At 43.0% G+C, this 23266-nt stretch overlaps 2 protein-coding genes and 1 long non-coding RNA gene across 6 annotated transcripts in view; 1 reads left to right on the top strand and 2 right to left on the bottom strand.

Moving 5' to 3' along the window:
* The window catches only part of LOC144389485 (C-type lectin domain family 4 member G-like), a 33339-nt gene extending 21957 nt beyond the window's left edge, over positions 1-11382 (bottom strand). Inside the window, exons 1-6 of one of the 4 annotated variants that reach the window (XM_078094342.1) lie at positions 11242-11382; positions 8263-8328; positions 8068-8157; positions 7699-7803; positions 6968-7141; positions 6263-6882 (exon numbers count right to left, since the gene is read on the bottom strand). In XM_078094342.1, coding sequence (XP_077950468.1) covers positions 6686-6882; positions 6968-7141; positions 7699-7803; positions 8068-8157; positions 8263-8328; positions 11242-11269 — 660 coding nt within the window. In that variant the 5' untranslated portion in view covers positions 11270-11382 and the 3' untranslated portion in view covers positions 6263-6685. Of the gene's footprint in view, positions 1-6262; positions 6883-6967; positions 7142-7698; positions 7804-8067; positions 8158-8262; positions 8329-11241 lie in introns of those variants that run through there. The other 3 variants (XM_078094343.1, XM_078094339.1, XM_078094340.1) reach the window with 3 other exon arrangements.
* A 1067-nt stretch (positions 11383-12449) lies between these two features.
* LOC120814981 (C-type lectin domain family 4 member G) lies at positions 12450-22042 on the bottom strand. Its single transcript, XM_078094346.1, has 7 exons — positions 21903-22042; positions 14436-14501; positions 14241-14330; positions 13809-13976; positions 13557-13723; positions 13176-13288; positions 12450-13098 (listed from the first exon to the last, which is right to left on the bottom strand). Exons 1-7 carry the CDS (start codon positions 21928-21930, stop codon positions 12975-12977), a joined length of 756 nt encoding a protein of 251 aa, XP_077950472.1. The 5' UTR covers positions 21931-22042; the 3' UTR covers positions 12450-12974.
* Positions 22043-22488: 446 nt separating this feature from the next.
* Positions 22489-23021, top strand: LOC144389487 (uncharacterized). The gene is made up of 2 exons (XR_013453591.1): positions 22489-22573; positions 22977-23021. It is a non-coding gene; the product is annotated as an uncharacterized LOC144389487 (long non-coding RNA).
* The last annotated feature ends 245 nt before the right edge of the window (positions 23022-23266 follow it).

Raw genomic sequence — 23266 nt, 5'->3', positions numbered from 1 at the left:
CTCACAGTGTGCTGAATACAGGAAGTCTCCTTCATCCTGACAGACAACAAATGTCCAGAGAGACAAAGTAGTTGAGTTATCACACTTTTTATCATAGAACGGCCTTTTCGGATCCACAAGATGTTGATACATCAGCATCACAGTGAGTTCCCCCCCGTACATCAGAACAACAAGTTAGACAATATGTTATGCAAATTAGTCCAGATGATTTGCACACAGCGCTGCTTACGTACTTTATTCTTATTAAAGCTAAAAGCTAAGAACAAAAACGAGGCCCTGAATCTTTTTTTAGGCAATTTTCTGTGTCTTAAATTCATTTATTTCTTCACCAGTAACATAGAAACTGACTTATTAGGAGCCGTTTAGGACTTAAATACTGAGACACTCTCACACATACATACATACATACGTACTAGGTAAACAGATGCACCCACATATATAAAACATTATACATAGTCAACTGAAACACGTATATATGAGAAACACATACGCATTTATATACACTGCTGTGTCTTATACACATATGAATGAAATGAAACATTTATATGTATCTATCTGATGGCTGTCAGAGCCATATTTTAGTTGGTAGGAATTATGTGTATTCACTTAAACTATTTTTTCATTCATATTTGAAATAACTCTTTATGATTCATTAGATTCACCTGACGAGGGTCAGTGGATAAGAGGAGGGGGGGCTGAGGCACGGGGGCTGGCTTTTGTCTTGGACGGGACATCGGCACAGACGTTTGACCTCACGTTGTCCACTAATCATGTTAATCGTGTTCAAATGAAACGACCAAATGTAAAACTTAAATAAACAACGTAAATGAGAAGTATTGAGGGGTTTCTATGGGAGCGACAACAACGTGTGTGTCAGGAAGCGGAGTCCTGGGCACCAAAATGAGGAAGTGCAAAGGTCGGCCACCACACACGCACATATGAAAAGGTTCTATGTATATAGTTGAACACTTATACATTCATAATCTCTTGAGGATTACAAAGATATACAAAGTTTAGATACATATGCAAGTGTTTACATATATTTATGTAATTGTTTCAAATGTGTATTTATAACTTTTTCAGTTATATGTATGTATGCTCTCACATGAGAATGTGCAAGCATTTCACATGTATTCATACGAGTAATCTCACTAGTGAATATTAGAGCATCTCACTAGTAAACATTAGAGCATCTCACTAGTAAACATAAGAGCATCTCACTAGTAAACATAAGAGCAACACACTAGTAAACATTAGAGCATCTCACTAGTGAACATAAGAGCATCACACTAGTGAACATTAGAGCAGCTCACTAGTAAACATTAGAGCAGCTCACTAGTGAATATAAGAGCATCTCACTAGTGAATATTAGAGCATCTCACTAGTAAACATTAGAGCATCTCACTAGTAAACATAAGAGCAACACACTAGTAAACATTAGAGCATCTCACTAGTGAACATAAGAGCATCACACTAGTGAACATTAGAGCAGCTCACTAGTAAACATTAGAGCAGCTCACTAGTGAATATAAGAGCATCTCACTAGTAAACATAAGAGCATCACAACAGTGAAAATAAGAGCATCTCGCTAGTGACCATAAGAGCATCTCACTAGTGAACCTTATGGCGCGTTTCCACCGAGTGGTATGGTACGGTACGGGTCGGGTCGGTACGGGTCCGGTCTGTTAACCATGATTTGGTGAGCGTTTCCACCGCCAACAGTACCCTTACTTGATGAGCGTGGTGTATTCCAGAAAGTAGAAAGTAGTGATAACGTCACTTGATAGGCGTGGTATATGATGGAAAGTAGATTGGCGTCATTCGATGGCGTGAAAACTGAAAGCTAACCGCAAACAAAAATGGGGGACATAGAGCCGATCCTGTTCTTGCTTCTCGATATGTGGCTGTTTGTCACAAGGAGACGATACTCTTTGTTTGAGCAAAGGCTACATGCTGCAAGTGTGTTAACTGTGTTGTCTTTAGAGCATCTCACTAGTGAACATAAGAGCATCTCGCTAGTGAACATAAGAGCATCTCACTAGTGAACATTAGAGCATCTCGCTAGTGAACATAAGAGCATCTCGCTAGTGAACATAAGAGCATCTCACTAGTGAACATTAGAGCATCTCGCTAGTGAACATAAGAGCATCTCGCTAGTGAACATAAGAGCATCTCCCTAGTGAACATTAAAGCATCTCGCTAGTGAACATTAGAGCATCTCACTAGTGAACATTAGACCATCTCACTAGTAAACATTAGAGCATCTCACTAGTAAACATAAGAGCAACACACTAGTAAACATTAGAGCATCTCACTAGTGAACATAAGAGCATCACACTAGTGAACATTAGAGCAGCTCACTAGTAAACATTAGAGCAGCTCACTAGTGAATATAAGAGCATCTCACTAGTAAACATAAGAGCATCACAACAGTGAAAATAAGAGCATCTCGCTAGTGACCATAAGAGCATCTCACTAGTGAACCTTATGGCGCGTTTCCACCGAGTGGTATGGTACGGTACGGGTCGGGTCGGTACGGGTCCGGTCTGTTAACCATGATTTGGTGAGCGTTTCCACCGCCAACAGTACCCTTACTTGATGAGCGTGGTGTATTCCAGAAAGTAGAAAGTAGTGATAACGTCACTTGATAGGCGTGGTATATGATGGAAAGTAGATTGGCGTCATTCGATGGCGTGAAAACTGAAAGCTAACCGCAAACAAAAATGGGGGACATAGAGCCGATCCTGTTCTTGCTTCTCGATATGTGGCTGTTTGTCACAAGGAGACGATACTCTTTGTTTGAGCAAAGGCTACATGCTGCAAGTGTGTTAACTGTGTTGTCTTTAGAGCATCTCACTAGTGAACATAAGAGCATCTCGCTAGTGAACATAAGAGCATCTCACTAGTGAACATTAGAGCATCTCGCTAGTGAACATAAGAGCATCTCGCTAGTGAACATAAGAGCATCTCACTAGTGAACATTAGAGCATCTCGCTAGTGAACATAAGAGCATCTCGCTAGTGAACATAAGAGCATCTCCCTAGTGAACATTAGAGCATCTCGCTAGTGAACATAAGAGCATCTCACTAGTGAACATTAGAGCATCTCGCTAGTGAACATAAGAGCATCTCACTAGTGAACATAAGAGCATCTCACTAGTGAACATAAGAGCATCTCGCTAGTGAACATAAGAGCATCTCACTAGTGAATATTAGAGCATCTCGCTAGTGAACATAAGAGCAGCTCACTAATGAACATTAGAGCATCTTACTAGTGAACATAGGAGCATCTCACTAGTGAACATTAGAGCATATCGCTAGTGAACATAAGAGCATCACGCTAGTGAACATTAGAGCATCTCACTAGTGAACATAGGAGCATCACACTAGTCAACATAAGAGCAGCTCACTAGTCAACATTTGAGCATCTTACTAGTGAACATAAGAGCATCACGCTAGTGAACATTAGAGCATCTCACTAGTGAACATAAGAGCATCTCGCTAGTGAACATAAGAGCATCACAGTAGTGAATATAAGAGCATCATACTAGTGAATATAAGAGTATCTCACTAGTGAACATTAGAGCATCTCACTAGTGAACATAAGAGCATCTCACTAGTGAACATAAGAGCATCACACTAGTGAACATTAGAGCATCTCACTAGTGAACATAAGAGCATCTCGCTAGTGAACATAAGAGCATCTCGCTAGTGAATATAAAAGCATCATACTAGTGAACATAAGAGCATCTCACTAGTGAACGTTAGAGCATCTCACTAGTTGTCACACAATAGACCACATCATAGTTTATTTTAATCTTCACTGCATGTTTAATTTAACCTTCACTGCATGTTATCTAACTCTCCTGTCATTTCAGATCCTCCCACATGATCAGCTCAGTACCCACACCTCGATCTCCTTGCTCTCACCTGAAGCACATCCCGTCATCAGCCACTCACTATTTAAGGCCATCACATTTGTTTGTTCCCTGCCAAATTGTCTTGTGTGCATGCCAAGTTTTTCTTCGTTTTTCCGATTACCAATATCCCGTCCTGACCTAGCCGGCCTTCTCTTAACCACGAACCCTTCGTCTGCGCCCTTTTTGGACTTGCTTGCCAGTCGGTTTTCCATCCTGTTTCTGAACACTGCCTGTATGGATTTCCTGCCTGCCCCTCTGGATATGTTTGCCCATTGGACTGCTATTCCGGTTTTGACCCTGCCTGTATAAGTAAAGAACTTTTGATTGGATTCTGCCTCGGAGTTGTGCTTTTGGGTTCCTATACCTGTTGCCCTTACACTAGTGAACATTAGAGCATCTCACTAGTGAACATTACATTACAGGTCATTTAGCTGACGCTTTTATCCAAAGCGACTTACATTACATTTTAAACCCATGGCTTTTTCACATTTTGCCCGGGGAGCAATTAGGGGTTGGGTGTCTTGGCTCAGGGACACTTCGACTTTAAACATGTGGCAGCCGGGACTTCAACCACCAACCTTGCGGTTCCCAGCACACCCGCTCTACCCCCTGCGCCCCGACGAACATAAGAGCAGCTCACTAGTGTAAATACATGAAGTCTCACCAGCATACGGAAGCATCTCTGTTACACCAGAAGAAGGAAGCAAAGAGTGCAGGTTTTGAACAGTGAAAAGCGCCTTACGTTCTTCCTAATATGCTTTTAAGACCGGACTTCTGTCCTTGTGTCGGTCCAAGTTTATAAATATTACTATTTATGTCCCAGATTGTAGTTTTAGGCCTGTTCTCAGCAGGACTTCTTTGAAACGCTTGTATCCACTGTGCGCTTGTATCCACTTCTCCGTAGTGGAGATTAAAACCCTTTTAATGCACAATGATACTGTGGATACAGACAAGACGTTAAAGTTTAATAAACATGAAGTTATGAATCTAAACTCTGTCCTCAAAAGAGCGTAACAAAACCGGTGAACAAACACCAGACTGACAACAGATTAAGTTATGAACACTCAGCTTAGTTATAGAATAGTTAACATTATATCTCATGTATAATAATGTATATAAGGTAATCTCATGTATACCTGCTTCATCCGCTGGCTTTCTGCTCATCGTAAACAGATGTTCAGAGTCCTGATGCAGATGTGGATGAGTGCTGATCCGCGCTGAGGCTCTTCAGTGCACTTCTGCTCTGAGCTGGTGGTTTTGTGGCCCCCCGCCTGGGTGCTGCTGATAAGAAGGAAAAAAAATAAGTAACATTTGCGCCTTTAAGAAAATGTAGAAGTCAGTGTGTTCATTCACGTTCAGTCTGGTTTTTACTTCTGCTTCACAAAGCGTTCTTCTCTTTTTGAGGTTTTGACCCAGACTTTGGGGCACATTCTCGCGCTGCTGTCAACTCCTCCATTTTTAAAATAGGTTTATTTGGGAGGGAAATTACACATTAAAAGATTCCTCTGAATGTGTCAGAGTTGTAACAGTGATTTTTTATCTGTAGCCTCTGAACTGATGTTACAAACTCATCGGCTTTGCACTAAGGAGCCTTTACAAAACACGCAGAGAGAATAAAAGAAGAGAGAAGATGAAAATACGTAGACACGTGACTCAGGAAGCCCTCGTACTGCTTCATCAACACCATGAAGACATGAAGCACGGAGGCTCACAGAGACGCAGCCAGTAAACGAGGGACCATTCTGACAGAGACACCGACAGAGAGGAGATCAAGCTGCATGGTTACACGCTAAAAACATGCAGGGAAGCATGATGACTGAGTGCAGGGGGACGAGGGCGGGCGAGCTGTCGTCATGGTAACGCGCCGTTTGACCGGCTGTACGTTGGTACAATCACACACACACATTTCTATCTGACGCACACAAAGTAGTTCTTAACACACACTCGCTCTACAAGAGTCCATCATGTTAATAATCCATTAATCAGCCCTACAGCTGCTCAGTGTGTCTGCTCAGAGACCTGGGGGGGCGTATCCCAGCATGCACTGCACGACGGGCGTGAAAACACGAACACGAGGAACCTCAACAGGCGGTGACTTCATCCGCCCGTTCATGTGACACCACCAACACAACAAAAGAAGTCAACATGTGATCAATGTGAGATGGACAGCGGGAGACTTGAGGGACACTTCCTGGTCCTCTGTGGAGCTCTGCTGCTGCAGATGTTCACAGTGGGACGGCCTCCTGCTTTAACGCGTCACAGCACCTGAAGGAGGCGACTCTTCCTGACGCCACTGAAGCTTGTTGAAGGATTCACGCCGATAAAAAGAGACAAACAACAACGTGTGGCTGCACATTTATTCACAACAACAACAACAACAACAGACCAAAAGATGAACCTGCTGCTACAAAGATAAACTGAGAAACATCAGCTGTGCAAGTTCAACATGGTTCTAAGTATTGATGCAAAGTGCAGAGAACCAGCAGGCAGCGCCCCCTGCTGGTCAAAGGTAGAAACAAGAAGAAATGAATCAGGAAGCTGCTGATGTGTAAATCACAAGCGTTGCTTCTCTAACAGATCACAAGGAAACACACAGGAAGTTATGAACAATCAACAGTTTGGTCCTGACGTCTGAATTCACACTCAAAGTATCTATTGGATCCAATAAAACACCTTGAAGCTGAGATTCTGCTTTGAAGAACACAACACTTGTAAACTAGTCCTACAGACTCAACTACAGAAAACCATTTATATTTAATATTTATATCATAAACGTTCCCTCAGGTCTCTCATCACCTTTTCCTCCTCATCATGAACAACAACGAGATCTGCTCCCCTTCCTCTGCAGTTCTCTCGAGCTTCTTCCCAGGTTTTAAGCTCAGAAGGAGTTTCCCTGTCATAAAACACATAGCAGCTCTTCTGGATCTGGTACCAGCCTCTCTGACAAGCTGAACACTTTCTCACTGAAAGAACAAAGAACCAACAAACAGCCTCATTGTGATATTGTTATTGGTTCTTTGTGGACTGATTAATGTAAAGTGATGATACCTTTACTTGTATCTGCTGGGCAGTAGGAGTCGATGGTCCACTGAGCTCTGCTGACATTGAACTTCTCCCAGTTGTCCTCCAGGTCTGTGATTTGTTTTGTGAAGTTCTCCTTCAGCTCCTGGTTCTCTGTCTTCAGCTCCTGGATCACGTTCTTCAGCTCGCTGTTCTTACCTTCTGAGACATTATAGTTTTGCGTCATGTTTTCCAGCTGCAGCTTCAGACTGTTGAGTTTCTTTCTCGAGTCTTCCTTCTCTAAGTTCAGCTGCTCACTGAGGTTTCTCAGCTCTTGTTTGGCCGCCAGCAGGTTTTCTCTTAACTGGTTCATCTCTGTTATGTCACTTATTGTATCAAAAATGAAAATGAAATTTGGACTATTTATTGATGGTAATAATATAAATTGGTTTTGGTCAATTTTACTTGTCCATCTTGTGTGTTTATGAAGGATCATGAGGCTCATTGATCTGTTTTTAATGGAAATCAATGGCACACACACACTTTTTGAGATACAACAGAGCTCGTTGGGGTTGAATCACGGGACTTGTTAGAAGAATATAGAATATCTCTTCACTCATCCTTTCATTCCTATTATATAACGTCTCCAATATATGTAACTATTCAGTAATCTGAAGCAGAAGAAGTTCTTCATTCTGAAGTTTAATTTGAACTGTGGATGTAGAAACATCCAGGTGAGATGAATCTATTCTGTTGCTCTGTGCATCGCTTCAGGTTACCTGTACTCAGCTCCTGGTTCTCTTTCATCAGCTCCTGGTTCTCTTTCATCAGCTCCTGGTTCTCTTTTATCAGCTTGACGTTTTGTTCGGAAATGACGGAAGAAACTGAAATATGATCAGAGGGAAGTGTTGGTCTCGTTGTTTGTTTGGATCCTTTAAATAACCCATGTGACACAGAGGTGTTTCATGATCATGGCAGGTGTCACACTATGGGTGTTCATGCATGCAGCCGTCTTTAGACTCACTGTCTCTGGAGTCACACAGATTGAATCCTGAGCTCTAAAGGTTGAAAACTCCTCATGATTGATTGGTCTTAGATGAAGCTGAGAGGAAGCCGGCGTGGACTCGCTCCACCCAGAAGGTACTCACAGTAGATACGAAGGCCCATGATGAGCAGCAGGAGGATCCAACACACGGCGAGCAGGGGGAGAGACGGAGAGGAGAAGAGGAGCCTCCGGTCTGACACAAACATCACAACAAGGGTGGAGGTCATGGTGCTGCTCCAACACTCAAAGGCCTTAAATACATGACAAGCACATGAAGTGGGTGGTGTTCAGCGTGCACCTGGGGGGGCTTTGTCCTCAGGACGTACTGGTGCGTTCACGTATTCATTGTCCTCAATGACTCCCTCTGAAAGAGAAGACAACAAAGTGTTCATCACGAAGACGCCAAAGAGGAACTCTGGAATCCACTTCCACCGTCGGGATGTTGTCTGAGGTCACAGCGTCACAAGCAAACATGCAGCTGTAAACACTTTATCTTTGGCCTGAGACCTTTGTCACCTGTTCACCTGTTCACCTGTTCAGCCCGAGCTTCACCGGTTCGGAGTTGATTTTGGTCAAATATACAAATATTCAAGTCTTGGCTACAGTCTCCACTTATACGTCTGAAAAGGCTCCAAACACAACTTCAACAAGTTAGACAATATGTTATGCAAATTAGTCCAGATGATTTGCACACAGCGCTGCTTACGTACTTTATTCTTATTAAAGCTAAAAGCTAAGAACAAAAACGAGGCCCTGAATCTTTTTTTAGGCAATTTTCTGTGTCTTAAATTCATTTATTTCTTCACCAGTAACATAGAAACTGACTTATTAGGAGCCGTTTAGGACTTAAATACTGAGACACTCTCACACATACATACATACATACGTACTAGGTAAACAGATGCACCCACATATATAAAACATTATACATAGTCAACTGAAACACGTATATATGAGAATCACATACGCATTTATATACACTGCTGTGTCTTATACACATATGAATGAAATGAAACATTTATATGTATCTATCTGATGGCTATTTTAGTTGGTAGGAATTATGTGTATTCACTTAAACTATTTTTTCATTCATATTTGAAATAACTCTTTATGATTCATTAGATTCACCTGACGAGGGTCAGTGGATAAGAGGAGGGGGGGCTGAGGCACGGGGGCTGGCTTTTGTCTTGGACGGGACATCGGCACAGACGTTTGACCTCACGTTGTCCACTAATCATGTTAATCGTGTTCAAATGAAACGACCAAATGTAAAACTTAAATAAACAACGTAAATGAGAAGTATTGAGTGGTTTCTATGGGAGCGACATCGTGTGAGTCAGGAAGCGGAGTCCTGGGCACCAAAATGAGGAAGTGCAAAGGCCGGCCACCACACACGCACATATGAAAAGGTTCTATATATATAGTTGAACACTTATACATTCATAATCTCTTGAGGATTACAAAGATACAAAGTTTAGATACATATGCAAGTGTTTACATATATTTATGTAATTGTTTCAAATGTGTATTTATAACTTTTTCAGTTATATGTATGTATGCTCTTACATGAGAATGTGCAAGCGTTTCACATGTATTCATACGAGTAATCTCACTAGTGAACATTAGAGCATCTCACTAGTAAACATTAGAGCATCTCACTAGTGAACATAAGAGCATCACACTAGTGAACATTAGAGCAGCTCACTAGTAAACATTAGAGCAGCTCACTAGTGAATATAAGAGCATCTCACTAGTAAACATAAGAGCATCACAACAGTGAACCTAATGGCGCGTTTCCACCGAGTGGTATGGTACGGTACGGGTCGGGTCGGTACGGGTCCGGTCTGTTAACCATGATTTGGTGAGCGTTTCCACCGCCAACAGTACCCTTACTGGATGAGCGTGGTGTATTCCAGAAAGTAGAAAGTAGTGATAACGTCACTTGATAGGCGCATCTCGCTAGTGAATATAAGAGCATCATACTAGTGAACATAAGAGCATCTCACTAGTGAACGTTAGAGCATCTCACTAGTTGTCACACAATAGACCACATCATAGTTTATTTTAATCTTCACTGCATGTTTAATTTAACCTTCACTGCATGTTATCTAACTCTCCTGTCATTTCAGATCCTCCCACATCATCAGCTCAGTACCCACACCTGGATCTCCTTGCTCTCACCTGAAGCACATCCCGTCATCAGCCACTCACTATTTAAGGCCATCATATTTGTTTGTTCCCTGCCAGATTGTCTTGTGTGCATGCCAAGTTTTTCTTTGTTTTTCCGATTACCAATATCCCGTCCTGACCTAGCCGGCCTTCTCTTAACCACGAACCCTTCGCCTGCGCCCTTTTTGGACTTGCTTGCCAGTCGGTTTTCCATCCTGTTTCTGAACACTGCCTGTACGGATTTCCTGCCTGCCCCTCTGGATATGTTTGCCCATTGGACTGCTATTCCGGTTTTGACCCTGCCTGTATAAGTAAAGAACTTTTGATTGGATTCTGCCTCGGAGTTGTGCTTTTGGGTTCCTATACCTGTTGCCCTTACACTAGTGAACATTACATTACATTACAGGTCATTTAGCTGACTCTTTTATCCAAAGCGACTTACATTACATTTTAAACCCATGGCTTTTTCACATTTTGCCCGGGGAGCAATTAGGGGTTGGGTGTCTTGGCTCAGGGACACTTCGACTTTAAACATGTGGCAGCCGGGACTTCAACCACCAACCTTGCGGTTCCCAGCGCACCCGCTCTACCCCCTGTGCCCCGACGAACATAAGAGCAGCTCACTAGTGTAAATACATGAAGTCTCACCAGCATACGGAAGCATCTCCGTTACACCAGACGAAGGAAGCAAAGAGTGCAGGTTTTGAACAGTGAAAAGCGCCTTACGTTCTTCCTAATATGCTTTTAAGACCGGACTTCTGTCCTTGTGTCGGTCCAAGTTTATAAATATCACTATTTATGTCCCAGATTGTAGTTTTAGGCCTGTTCTCAGCAGGACTTCTGTGAAACGCTGCGCTTGTATCCACTTCTCCGTAGTGGAGTTTAAAACCCTTTTAATGCACAATGATACTGTGGATACAGACAAGACGTTAAAGTTTAATAAACATGAAGTTATGAATCTAAACTCTGTCCTCAAAAGAGCGTAACAAAACCGGTGAACAAACACCAGACTGACAACAGATTAAGTTATGAACACTCAGCCTAGTTATAGAATAGTTAACATTATATCTCATGTATAATAATGTATACAAGGTAATCTCACGTATACCTGCTTCATCCGCTGGCTTTCTGCTCATCGTGAACAGATGTTCAGAGTCCTGATGCAGATGTGGATGAGTGCTGATCCGCGCTGAGGCTCTTCAGTGCACTTCTGCTCTGAGCTGGTGGTTTTGTGGCCCCCCGCCTGGGTGCTGCTGATAAGAAGGAAAAAAAATAAGTAACATTTGCGCCTTTAAGAAAATGTAGAAGTCAGTGTGTTCATTCACGTTCAGTCTGGTTTTTACTTCTGCTTCACAAAGCGTTCTTCTCTTTTTGAGGTTTTGACCCAAACTTTGGGGCACATTCTCGCGCTGCTGTCAACTCCTCCATTTTAAAAATAGGTTTATTTGGGAGGGAAATTACACATTAAAAGATTCCTCTGAATGTGTCAGAGTTGTAACAGTGATTTTTTATCTGTAGCCTCTGAACTGATGTTACAAACTCATCGGCTTTGCACTACGGAGCCTTTACAAAACACGCAGAGAGAATAAAAGAAGAGAGAAGATGAAAATACGTAGACACGTGACTCAGGAAGCCCTCGTACTGCTTCATCAACACCATGAAGACATGAAGCACGGAGGCTCACAGAGACGCAGCCAGTAAACGAGGGACCATTCTGACAGAGACACGGACAGAGAGGAGATCAAGCTGCATGGTTACACGCTAAAAACATGCAGGGAAGCATGATGACTGAGTGCAGGGGGACGAGGGCGGGCGAGCTGTCGTCATGGTAACGCGCCGTTTGACCGGCTGTACGTTGGTACAATCACACACACACATTTCTATCTGACGCACACAAAGTAGTTCTTAACACACACTCGCTCTACAAGAGTCCATCATGTTAATAATCCATTAATCAGCCCTACAGCTGCTCAGTGTGTCTGCTCAGAGACCTGGGGGGGCGTATCCCAGCATGCACTGCACGACGGGCGTGAAAACACGAACACGAGGAACCTCAACAGGCGGTGACTTCATCCGCCCGTTCATGTGACACCACCAACACAACAAAAGAAGTCAACATGTGATCAATGTGAGATGGACAGCGGGAGACTTGTTGAGGGACTTCCTGGTCCTCTGTGGAGCTCTGCTGCTGCAGATGTTCACAGTGGGACGGCCTCCTGCTTTAACGCGTCACAGCACCTGAAGGAGGCGACTCTTCCTGACGCCACTGAAGCTTGTTGAAGGATTCACGCCGATAAAAAGAGACAAACAACAACCTGTGGCTGCACATTTATTAACAACAACAACAACAACAACAACAACAGACCAAAAGATGAACCTGCTGCTACAAAGATAAACTGAGAAACATCAGCTGTGCAAGTTCAACATGGTTCTAAGTATTGATGCAAAGTGCAGAGAACCAGCAGGCAGCGCCCCCTGCTGGTCAAAGGTAGAAACAAGAAGAAATAAATCAGGATGCTGCTGATGTGTAAATCACAAGCGTTGCTTCTCTAACAGATCACAAGGAAACACACAGGAAGTTATGAACAATCAACAGTTTGGTCCTGACGTCTGAATTCACACTCAAAGTATCTATTGGATCCAATAAAACACCTTGAAGCTGAGATTCTGCTTTGAAGAACACAACACTTCAGAAAATAAAAGCTATTTTTTGTAGAAATGAAAACCTTGAATAAAATCATAGTTGTGAAGTAGAATCCTACATGTTTGTATGTTGATGAGCCACTTGATGTCACATGTAGGAGCATCCAGGAACCTTCTGGAGAATGAAATCTGAGACGTTTAAACAGACAAAGCTTTCTGTGAGCAGATCCTTGTTCTCTTCTCATCACACTTCACTGATGTCCATGTTCTGGTCGGGAGAGAAACGGCACAGTGACCTTCAGCAGGAGGTTCTATCCAGGATCTGAAGAAACAACATGATGTTCAGATGAAACAATGATAGAAGAAATGATTCATGATGTTAATGAATGTGTCACTTACGCGTCAGTCAGATTAGTTCCATCGATCCACTTCCACGTCCCTCCTTCAACCCTCAGGCCCATCCAGTACCCCTTAGATACATAGAGGTCTCTGATGTAACCATCGATTACGTTCTGTGAAAGAGAAGAAATGACAATTTACAAAGATAAAATAAACCAGAGAAATAAAGTGTTTATTTGAAGTAAGTTATTAAAGTGTCTTGTGTGTCTTTATAGAGAAGAGTTGTGTGAGGTTAAGTAAAGGTCCCAAGGATGTAAGTACTTATTTATATTATTCATATTTATATGTTGTTACCTGTAAACTAGTCCTACAGACTCAACTACAGAAAACCATTTATATTTTATATTTATATCATAAACGTTCCCTCAGGTCTCTCATCACCTTTTCCTCCTCATCATGAACAACAACCAGATCTGCTCCCCTTCCTCTGCAGTTCTCTCGAGCTTCTTCCCAGGTTTTAGGATGAGGAGGAGCTTCACTGTTATGAAACACATAGCAGCTCTTCTGGGTCTGGTCCCAGCCTCTCTGACAAGCTGAACACCTTCTCACTGAAAGAACAAAGAACCAACAAACAGCCTCATTGTGATATTGTTATTGGTTCTTTGTGGACTGATTAATGTAAAGTGATGATACCTTTACTTGTATCTGCTGGGCAGTAGGAGTCGATGGTCCACTGAGCTCTGCTGATATTCAGCTCATTCCAGTTGTCCTCCAGGTCTGTGATTTGTTTTGTGAAGTTCTCCTTCAGCTCCTTGTTCTCTTTCATCAGCTTGACGTTTTGTTCAGAAATGACGGAAGAAACTGAAATATGATCAGAGGGAAGTGTTGGTCTCGTTGTTTGTTTGGATCCTTTAAATAACCCATGTGACACAGAGGTGTTTCATGATCATGGCAGGTGTCACACTATGGGTGTTCATGCATGCAGCCGTCTTTAGACTCACTGTCTCTGGAGTCACACAGATTGAATCCTGAGCTCTAAAGGTTGAAAACTCCTCATGATTGATTGGTCTTAGATGAAGCTGAGAGGAAGCCGGCGTGGACTCGCTCCACCCAGAAGGTACTCACAGTAGATACGAAGGCCCATGATGAGCAGCAGGAGGATCCAACACACGGCGAGCAGGGGGAGAGACGAAGAGGAGAAGAGGAGCCTCCGGTCTGACACAAACATCACAACAAGGGTGGAGGTCATGGTGCTGCTCCAACACTCAAAGGCCTTAAATACATGACAAGCACATGAAGTGGGTGGTGTTCAGCGTGCACCTGGGGGGGCTTTGTCCTCAGGACGTACTGGTGCGTTCACGTCTTCATTGTCCTCAATGACTCCCTCTGAAAGAGAAGACAACAAAGTGTTCATCACGAAGACGCCAAAGAGGAACTCTGGAATCCACTTCCACCGTCGGGATGTTGTCTGAGGTCACAGCGTCACAAGCAAACATGCAGCTGTAAATACTTTATCTTTGGCCTGAGACCTTTGTCACCTGTTCACCTGTTCAGCCCGAGCTTCACCGGTTCGGAGTTGATTTTGGTCAAATATACAAATATTCAAGTCTTGGCTACAGTCTCCACTTATACGTCTGAAAAGGCTCCAAACACAACTTCAACAAGTTAGACAATATGTTGTGTAAATTAGTCCAGATGATTTGCACACAGCGCTGCTTACGTACTTTATTCTCATCCAAGCTAAAAGCTAAGAACCAAAACGAGGCCCTGAATCTTTTTTTAGGCAATTTTCTGTGTCTTAAATTCATTTATTTCTTCACCAGTAACATAGAAACTGACTTATTAGGAGCCGTTTAGGACTTAAATACTGAGACACTCTCACACATACATACATACATACGTACTAGGTAAACAGATGCACCCACATATATAAAACATTATACATAGTCAACTGAAACACGTATATATGAGAAACACATACGCATTTATATACACTGCTGTGTCTTATACACATATGAATGAAATTAAACATTTATATGTATCTATCTGATGGCTGTCAGACCCATATTTTAGTTGGTAGGAATTATGTGTATTCACTTAAAGTATTTTTTCATTCACATTTGAAATAACTCTTTATGATTCATTAGATTCACCTGACGAGGGTCAGTGGATAAGAGGAGGGGGGGCTGAGGCACGGGGGCTGGCTTTTGTCTTGGACGGGACATCGGCACAGACTTTTGACCTCACGTTGTCCACTAATCATGTTAATCGTGTTCAAATGAAACGACCAAATGTAAAACTTAAATAAACAACGTAAATGAGAAGTATTGAGTGGTTTCTATGGGAGCGACAACAACGTGTGAGTCAGGAAGCGGAGTCCTGGGCACCAAAATGAGGAAGTGCAAAGGCCGGCCACCACACACGCACATATGAAAAGGTTCTATATATATATAGTTGAACACTTATACATTCATAATCTCTTGAGGATTACAAAGATATACAAAGTTTAGATACATATGCAAGTGTTTACATATATTCATGTAATTGTTTCAAATGTGTATTTATAACTTTTTCAGTTATATGTATGTATGCTCTCACATGAGAATGTGCAAGCGTTTCACAAGTATTCATACGAGTAATCTCACTAGTGAACATTAGAGCATCTCACTAGTAAACATAAGAGCATCTCACTAGTGAACATTAGAGCATCTCACCAGTAAACATTAGAGCATCTCACTAGTAAACATAAGAGCATCTCACTAGTGAACATAAGAGCATCACACTAGTGAACATTAGAGCAGCTCACTAGTGAACATAAGAGCATCACACTAGTGAACATTAGAGCAGCTCACTAGTAAACATTAGAGCAGCTCACAAGTGAATATAAGAGCATCTCACTAGTAAACATAAGAGCATCACAACAGTGAAAATAAGAGCATCTCGCTAGTGACCATAAGAGCATCTCACTAGTGAACCTTATGGCGCGTTTCCACCGAGTGGTATGGTACGGTACGGGTCGGGTCGGTACGGGTCCGGTCTGTTAACCATGATTTGGTGAGCGTTTCCACCGCCAACAGTACCCTTACTTGATGAGCGTGGTGTATTCCAGAAAGTAGAGAGTAGTGATAACGTCACTTGATAGGCGTGGTATATGATGGAAAGTAGATTGGCGTCATTCGATGGCGTGAAAACTGAAAGCTAACCGCAAACAAAAATGGGGGACATAGAGCCGATCCTGTTCTTGCTTCTCGATATGTGGCTGTTTGTCACAAGGAGACGACACTCTTTGTTTGAGCAAAGGCTACATGCTGCAAGTGTGTTAACTGTGTTGTCTTTAGAGCATCTCACTAGTGAACATAAGAGCATCTCGCTAGTGAACATAAGAGCATCTCGCTAGTGAACATAAGAGCATCTCCCTAGTGAACATTAGAGCATCTCGCTAGTGAACATTAGAGCATCTCGCTAGTGAACATAAGAGCATCTCACTAGTGAACATTAGAGCATCTCGCTAGTGAACATAAGAGCATCTCGCTAGTGAACATAAGAGCATCACGCTAGTGAACATAAGAGCATCACGCTAGTGAACATTAGAGCATCTCACTAGTGAACATAGGAGCATCACACTAGTGAACATAAGAGCAGCTCACTAGTCAACATTAGAGCATCTTACTAGTGAACATAAGAGCATCACGCTAGTGAACATTAGAGCATCTCACTAGTAAACATTAGAGCATCTCACTAGTGAACATAGGAGCATCACACTAGTGAACATAAGAGCAGCTCACTAGTCAACATTAGAGCATCTTACTAGTGAACATAAGAGCATCACGCTAGTGAACATTAGAGCATCTCACTAGTAAACATAAGACCATCTCGCTAGTGAACACAAGAGCATCAAAGTAGTGAATATAAGAGCATCATACTAGTGAATATAAGAGTATCTCACTAATGAACATTAGTTTCCGGGGTGATTGCTACAAAAAGGTCACCTGATTGGGGCCAGGTATCCACAACGTCCCCTTGAGGGTGAACCTCGTTCACACGCGCAGGCTCATGAGGAACCTCACTCTCCACAGCCCCTGGGTCAAATAGATCCTCAGACAAACTTACAACATCCTCTAGTCGTCGGGACTGCGCTCGGGTAACCACACAGGCAGAAAACACATTAGGAAAATTCTTTGACAGATCCTCATCTTCTGAATTAAGGTTAGGTTTATCCAACACTTCTAACAAGGGTGTCACCTTTCCACCTGCAATGTCATTGCCTAACAGCAAAGTCACACCTTTCACAGGCAGCGTGTCCATGACACCAACACGGAAATGCCCTGAAACCAAGTCAGACGTCAAATGGACCCAATGCAAGGGTACGGGCAGTGTCCCCATCTCAATACCCTGCAGCAAGACTTGGGAACCACAAGACGTCTCTGAAGACCAAGGCAGCGCATCTGTAAGAATAACAGATTGCGCAGCTCCAGTGTCTCTCAAAATTTGGATGGGCCTTTGATCAATTTCCATCCCCGATAAGGAGACCAAACCTGTTAACAAAAATGGGCTGTACAGTCTGTCTGGTTTGCTTCGTGCAGAACATGCACCGCTTTTCACCGGGTGCCTCTTGGAACAGACCAGACCAACACCTTTTGGTTTGTTACCGGAAGTCATCGGTCGCCTGTCTCGGTTGCTTAACACAGGACAGGTGGCAATCAGATGCCCCTTTTGATGACAATAAAAACACTCCCGCACATCCTTGGGACTGGACGAACTGGTTGGTGAAGGACGAGCAGGACTTTGTACAGATGGCACAAATGTTCTGTCCCCAACACGAGGTGGCGTGAACGCACTCTTATGTGTCAAGGTATATTCATCGACCAACACTGCGGCCTGAGCCAACGTTGCCACCTTTTGTTCACACAAATGAACCACCTGACGCTCAGGTAGAGTGTTTTTAAAATCTTCCAACAAAATTAACTCTCGGATACCAGCAAAATCTGTAACTTTGCTGGCTGAACACCAGCGATCAAACAAAGACTCTTTGTCTCTGGCAAACTCTACAAAAGTTTGATTCAAAGCCTTTTTGTGGTTCCTAAATCTCTGCCTATATGCTTCGGGGACCAGTTCATACGCGCGAAGAACGGTAGCTTTTACAACGTTGTATTTTAAACTCTCTTCCAGGGAGAGAGCAGCAACAACTTCTTGGGCCTTCCCGGACAGTTTACACTGTAAGAGAAGTGACCAAACCTCGAGTGGCCAGTGCAGCGCAGCTGCCACACGCTCAAAAGCAGAAAAATAACAATCAACTTCTGATTCCCTAAATGGCGGTGCTAAAGCAATATGCTTACTCACATCAAAGTGAGCCTGAGGCGGAGCAGAAGACGGACTCACTCGGGAGCCAGCCTCTAGCTCCAGTTGTCGAATTCTAATTTCCTTATTGATTTCCAATTTCCGAATTTCTAACTCGAACTCTCTTTGTCGCATACTTTCTTTTTCCCTTAGCTCCATCTCCAACCTGGCCAGCCTCATTTTGAGCCTAGCAGCGCCGTTAGAATGACCTGAAGGAGGAGACAAAGGGTCAAACCGGGGCAACGTAACAGGAGTACGAGCAACCTCTTCCTCTACACCATCCTCTGTTTTTACATCAGAGGATCCATCAGACTCCTCTCCTGAGGCACCCCTCTCATCCTCTTTCAAGGACAAAATTCCCCTCTCTACTAACCCTTCTGTTACTAAGGTCAAAAGCTCAGCTTTAAGCTTTTGTTTAGGAACAGGGATCTCGTAGTGTTCCGCTAAGGCCTGCAACTCTACCTTACGAAACGCAGCCAACCCTTCAAGAGTAGGGGCTTCGAAGAAACCGGCCAATGCCGAAGTCGCCATACTAACAATGTGCTACAACGACTCACTAAATGTATAGACTACATACAACCACACTAAGTTCCCAATGACGCGCTCAGAGTAACGGGTATTAGATCCAAGATCCCGGACGAGCCCCCATTTGTTACGCCCTCCTCTAAAGAGAGGATACCGTAACTCGCCGTCACACGTGAGCTGGCCAAAAGGTGGGTGAGGTGAAACAAATTGCATGGGCGCACAAGTAGGACCAACAAAAAAAAGTACCGTTTAAACCAGGTTTATTTCACCTATAATACGGTAGTGGGGGAAAAGGGGCTGAGCGGAACCAAAGCAAAGAAATTAACCAATGAAAAGGACCCCTAACCTATCTAGTCTAAACACACCCTGCTAAACTCTCTGATAAATACAGGGGGTGGTCCGCCCAGGTCTTACCTAGTGTATATAGACAGAGGTTTATCTACGGGTAGTATGTAAACCCCAGGGTCTCTTACCTACACACTCCCATTGTGCGGTCCCCTTTTCCCTGGGACAACGGAAGAAGCAAAAAATAAAAAGTACAAACAACGTGATAACCACCGACAGAATAACAACAATAACTTGACCTTCACCAGTTCACATGACCCAAATACATATGTAACCAAAAACACAAGAACTGTCACTTGAACCCAGCTCAAAACAATAGTTCCTGCCAAAAAGTTATTTTGTTGCAACAGCCCTTCGGCTCTCTCCAACAGCTCTGCCTCCTCGTCTCTCCCTCCCGACCTCCTTTTAAGCCACGGCATCCTGCAGTTGATTGGCTGTGGGTGAGGGTGATTAGTGGCTGCAGGTGGGAGCGGGCAGTGGAGATGACTGCATGGTGGGTGTGTCAGAACACCTGTGGGAACACAAGTCAAAACACACACACACCCCCAAGCAGGCCGAGGCACGTAACATCATCTTACTAGTGAACATAGGAGCATCACACTAGTGAAGATAAGAGCAGCTCACTAGTGAACATTAGAGCATCTTACTAGTGAACATAAGAGTATCACGCTAGTGAACATTAGAGCATCTCACTAGTGAACATAAGAGCATCTCGCTAGTGAACATAAGAGCATCACAGTAGTGAATATAAGAGCATCATACTAGTGAATATAAGAGCATCTCACTAGTGAACATTAGAGCATTTCACTAGTGAACATAAGAGCATCACACTAGTGAACATTAGAGCATCTCACTAGTGAACATAAGAGCATCTCACTAGTGAACATAAGAGCATCTCGCTAGTGAACATAAGAGCATCTCGCTAGAGAACATAAGAGCATCACACTAGTGAACATTAGAGCATCTCACTAGTGAACATAAGAGCATCTCACTAGTGAACATAAGAGCATCTCGCTAGTGAACATAAGAGCATCACAGTAGTGAATATAAGAGCATCATACTAGTGAATATAAGAGTATCTCACTAGTGAACATTAGAGCATTTCACTAGTGAACATAAGAGCATCTCACTAGTGAACATAAGAGCATCACACTAGTGAACATTAGAGCATCTCACTAGTGAACATAAGAGCATCTCACTAGTGAACATAAGAGCATCTCGCTAGTGAACATAAGAGCATCTCGCTAGTGAATATAAGAGCATCATACTAGTGAACATAAGAGCATCTCACTAGTGAACGTTAGAGCATCTCACTAGTTGTCACACAATAGACCACATCATAGTTTATTTTAATCTTCACTGCATGTTTAATTTAACCTTCACTGCATGTTATCTAACTCTCCTGTCATTTCAGATCCTCCCACATCATTAGCTCAGTACCCACACCTCGGTCTCCTTGCTCTCACCTGAAGCACATCCCGTCATCAGCCACTCACTATTTAAGGCCATCACATTTGTTTGTTCCCTGCCAGATTGTCTTGTGTGCATGCCAAGTTTTTCTTCGTTTTTCCGATTACCAATATCCCGTCCTGACCTAGCCGGCCTTCTCTTAACCACGAACCCTTCGTCTGCGCCCTTTTTGGACTTGCTTGCCAGTCGGTTTTCCATCCTGTTTCTGAACACTGCCTGTATGGATTTCCTGCCTGCCCCTCTGGATATGTTTGCCCATTGGACTGCTATTCCGGTTTTGACCCTGCCTGTATAAGTAAAGAACTTTTTATTGGATTCTGCCTCGGAGTTGTGCTTTTGGGTTCCTATACCTGTTGCCCTTACACTAGTGAACATTAGAGCATCTCACTAGTGAACATTACATTACAGGTCATTTAGCTGACGCTTTTATCCAAAGCGACTTACATTACATTTTAAACCCATGGCTTTTTCACATTTTGCCCGGGGAGCAATTAGGGGTTGGGTGTCTTGGCTCAGGGACACTTCGACTTTAAACATGTGGCAGCCGGGACATCAACCACCAACCTTGCGGTTCCCAGCGCACCCGCTCTACCCCCTGCGCCCCGACGAACATAAGAGCAGCTCACTAGTGTAAATACATGAAGTCTCACCAGCATACGGAAGCATCTCCGTTACACCAGAAGAAGGAAGCAAAGAGTGCAGGTTTTGAACAGTGAAAAGCGCCTTACGTTCTTCCTAATATGCTTTTAAGACCGGACTTCTGTCCTTGTGTCGGTCCAAGTTTATGAATATTACTATTTATGTCCCAGATTGTAGTTTTAGGCCTGTTCTCAGCAGGACTTCTTTGAAACGCTGCGCTTGTATCCACTTCTCCGTAGTGGAGATTAAAACCCTTTTAATGCACAATGATACTGTGGATACAGACAAGACGTTAAAGTTTAATAAACATGAAGTTATGAATCTAAACTCTGTCCTCAAAAGAGCGTAACAAAACCGGTGAACAAACACCAGACTGACAACAGATTAAGTTATGAACACTCAGCCTAGTTATAGAATAGTTAACATTATATCTCATGTATAATAATGTATATAAGGTAATCTCACGTATACCTGCTTCATCCGCTGGCTTTCTGCTCATCGTAAACAGATGTTCAGAGTCCTGATGCAGATGTGGATGAGTGCTGATCCGCGCTGAGGCTCTTCAGTGCACTTCTGCTCTGAGCTGGTGGTTTTGTGGCCCCCCGCCTGGGTGCTGCTGATAAGAAGGAAAAAAAATAAGTAACATTTGCGCCTTTAAGAAAATGTAGAAGTTAGTGTGTTCATTCACGTTCAGTCTGGTTTTTACTTCTGCTTCACAAAGCGTTCTTCTCTTTTTGAGGTTTTGACCCAAACTTTGGGGCACATTCTCGCGCTGCTGTCAACTCCTCCATTTTAAAAATAGGTTTATTTGGGAGGGAAATTACCCATTAAAAGATTCCTCTGAATGTGTCAGAGTTGTAACAGTGATTTTTTATCTGTAGCTGTTGTGTTTTCTGTGGAGTTTTTAATTCATGACGTTTTGTTATTTCGGATTTACATGTGTGATCAAATGTTTACCTGCCAGAGCTATATATGTAAATGCCAGTATTATATGGAGAAACTTTGAGGTAGCAGCGCAATAGTGTAGTGTCCCTTTAAGAGAGGAGTGTGCTGTGAGGTCACGTGACCAGTGTTTACTGAGTGAAAAGGAAGCGCGATTCACTTAGTTGGTAACGACTTCCAACCCGGTGTGCAGCCACTTGGTAAGCTCTCTTGATTTTCAATGTTGTCTTGTCTCCTTTATAATGTACGCTTCATGTTGTCTGATGTCACCTTAAATGTGTTGCTGCTGTGTTTACTTTCTTTGTGTTTCATACTTTAAACATATAAGCCAGACTGCTATGTGACGTGGGTACTTCCTGGTTTGCCGTGGGGCATTTTGGGAATTGTAGTTTCCTGCTAAGAAAAGACTGCATGCATTGTGAATGTGGTGCATAATGATTGAATGTGTACATGCAAATAACGAAACTGATGATGGTGGATTATAGTATATTAATAATGTTTATTTGTATTTTTGAATAATGTTATTAAGATAAAGAACTGGGGAGCTGTGTTGGTTGTGGTGTGCACATGGAAATTTAAGTATTGCATTTCTTATTATTCCAGGTTTTTTACCTGGTTCCCCTTTTAAGAAATAAACAAACAAATGAGGAATCTTGAGTAAAGTCCTATGTGTGCCGGGTTGCCCTTTCCGTGGGGAGAAAACGGAACAGTAAAAAACCAACGGTTCTGAGCACGTCAAGCTAAGTCCGCAACCGCCCTAGCAGCATTGACCAGCGAAGAAACTCCAAAGGAAGAGGAAAAGGCCGAATAGACCCCTCTGTGGAGCAGCGCCTCGGTCAGTGTCGGGAAAGGAAGATGGATTCAGCAGAATTAGTGGCTCTAAAAGGAAAGCG

Source organism: Gasterosteus aculeatus, chromosome 20 (assembly GCF_964276395.1).
Source record: "Gasterosteus aculeatus chromosome 20, fGasAcu3.hap1.1, whole genome shotgun sequence".
Taxonomy (NCBI): domain Eukaryota; kingdom Metazoa; phylum Chordata; class Actinopteri; order Perciformes; family Gasterosteidae; genus Gasterosteus; species Gasterosteus aculeatus.
The sequence above is the reverse complement of the archived record's forward strand: the minus strand, read 5'-3'. Positions and strand labels throughout refer to the sequence as shown.

Bases quoted from the DNA above. Each gene is read 5' to 3' on its own strand.
- LOC120814981 (XM_078094346.1), bottom strand. From the start codon at position 21,930: ATGAGCAGAAAGCCAGCGGATGAAGCAG. The intron at 14,502-21,902 runs GTATACGTGAGA...CTTCTCTTTCAG, and splicing joins AAAGCCAGCGGATGAAGCAG to AGGGAGTCATTGAGGACAAT. The intron at 13,977-14,240 runs GTGAGTACCTTC...ATCATATTTCAG, and splicing joins CATGGGCCTTCGTATCTACT to TTTCTTCCGTCATTTCTGAA.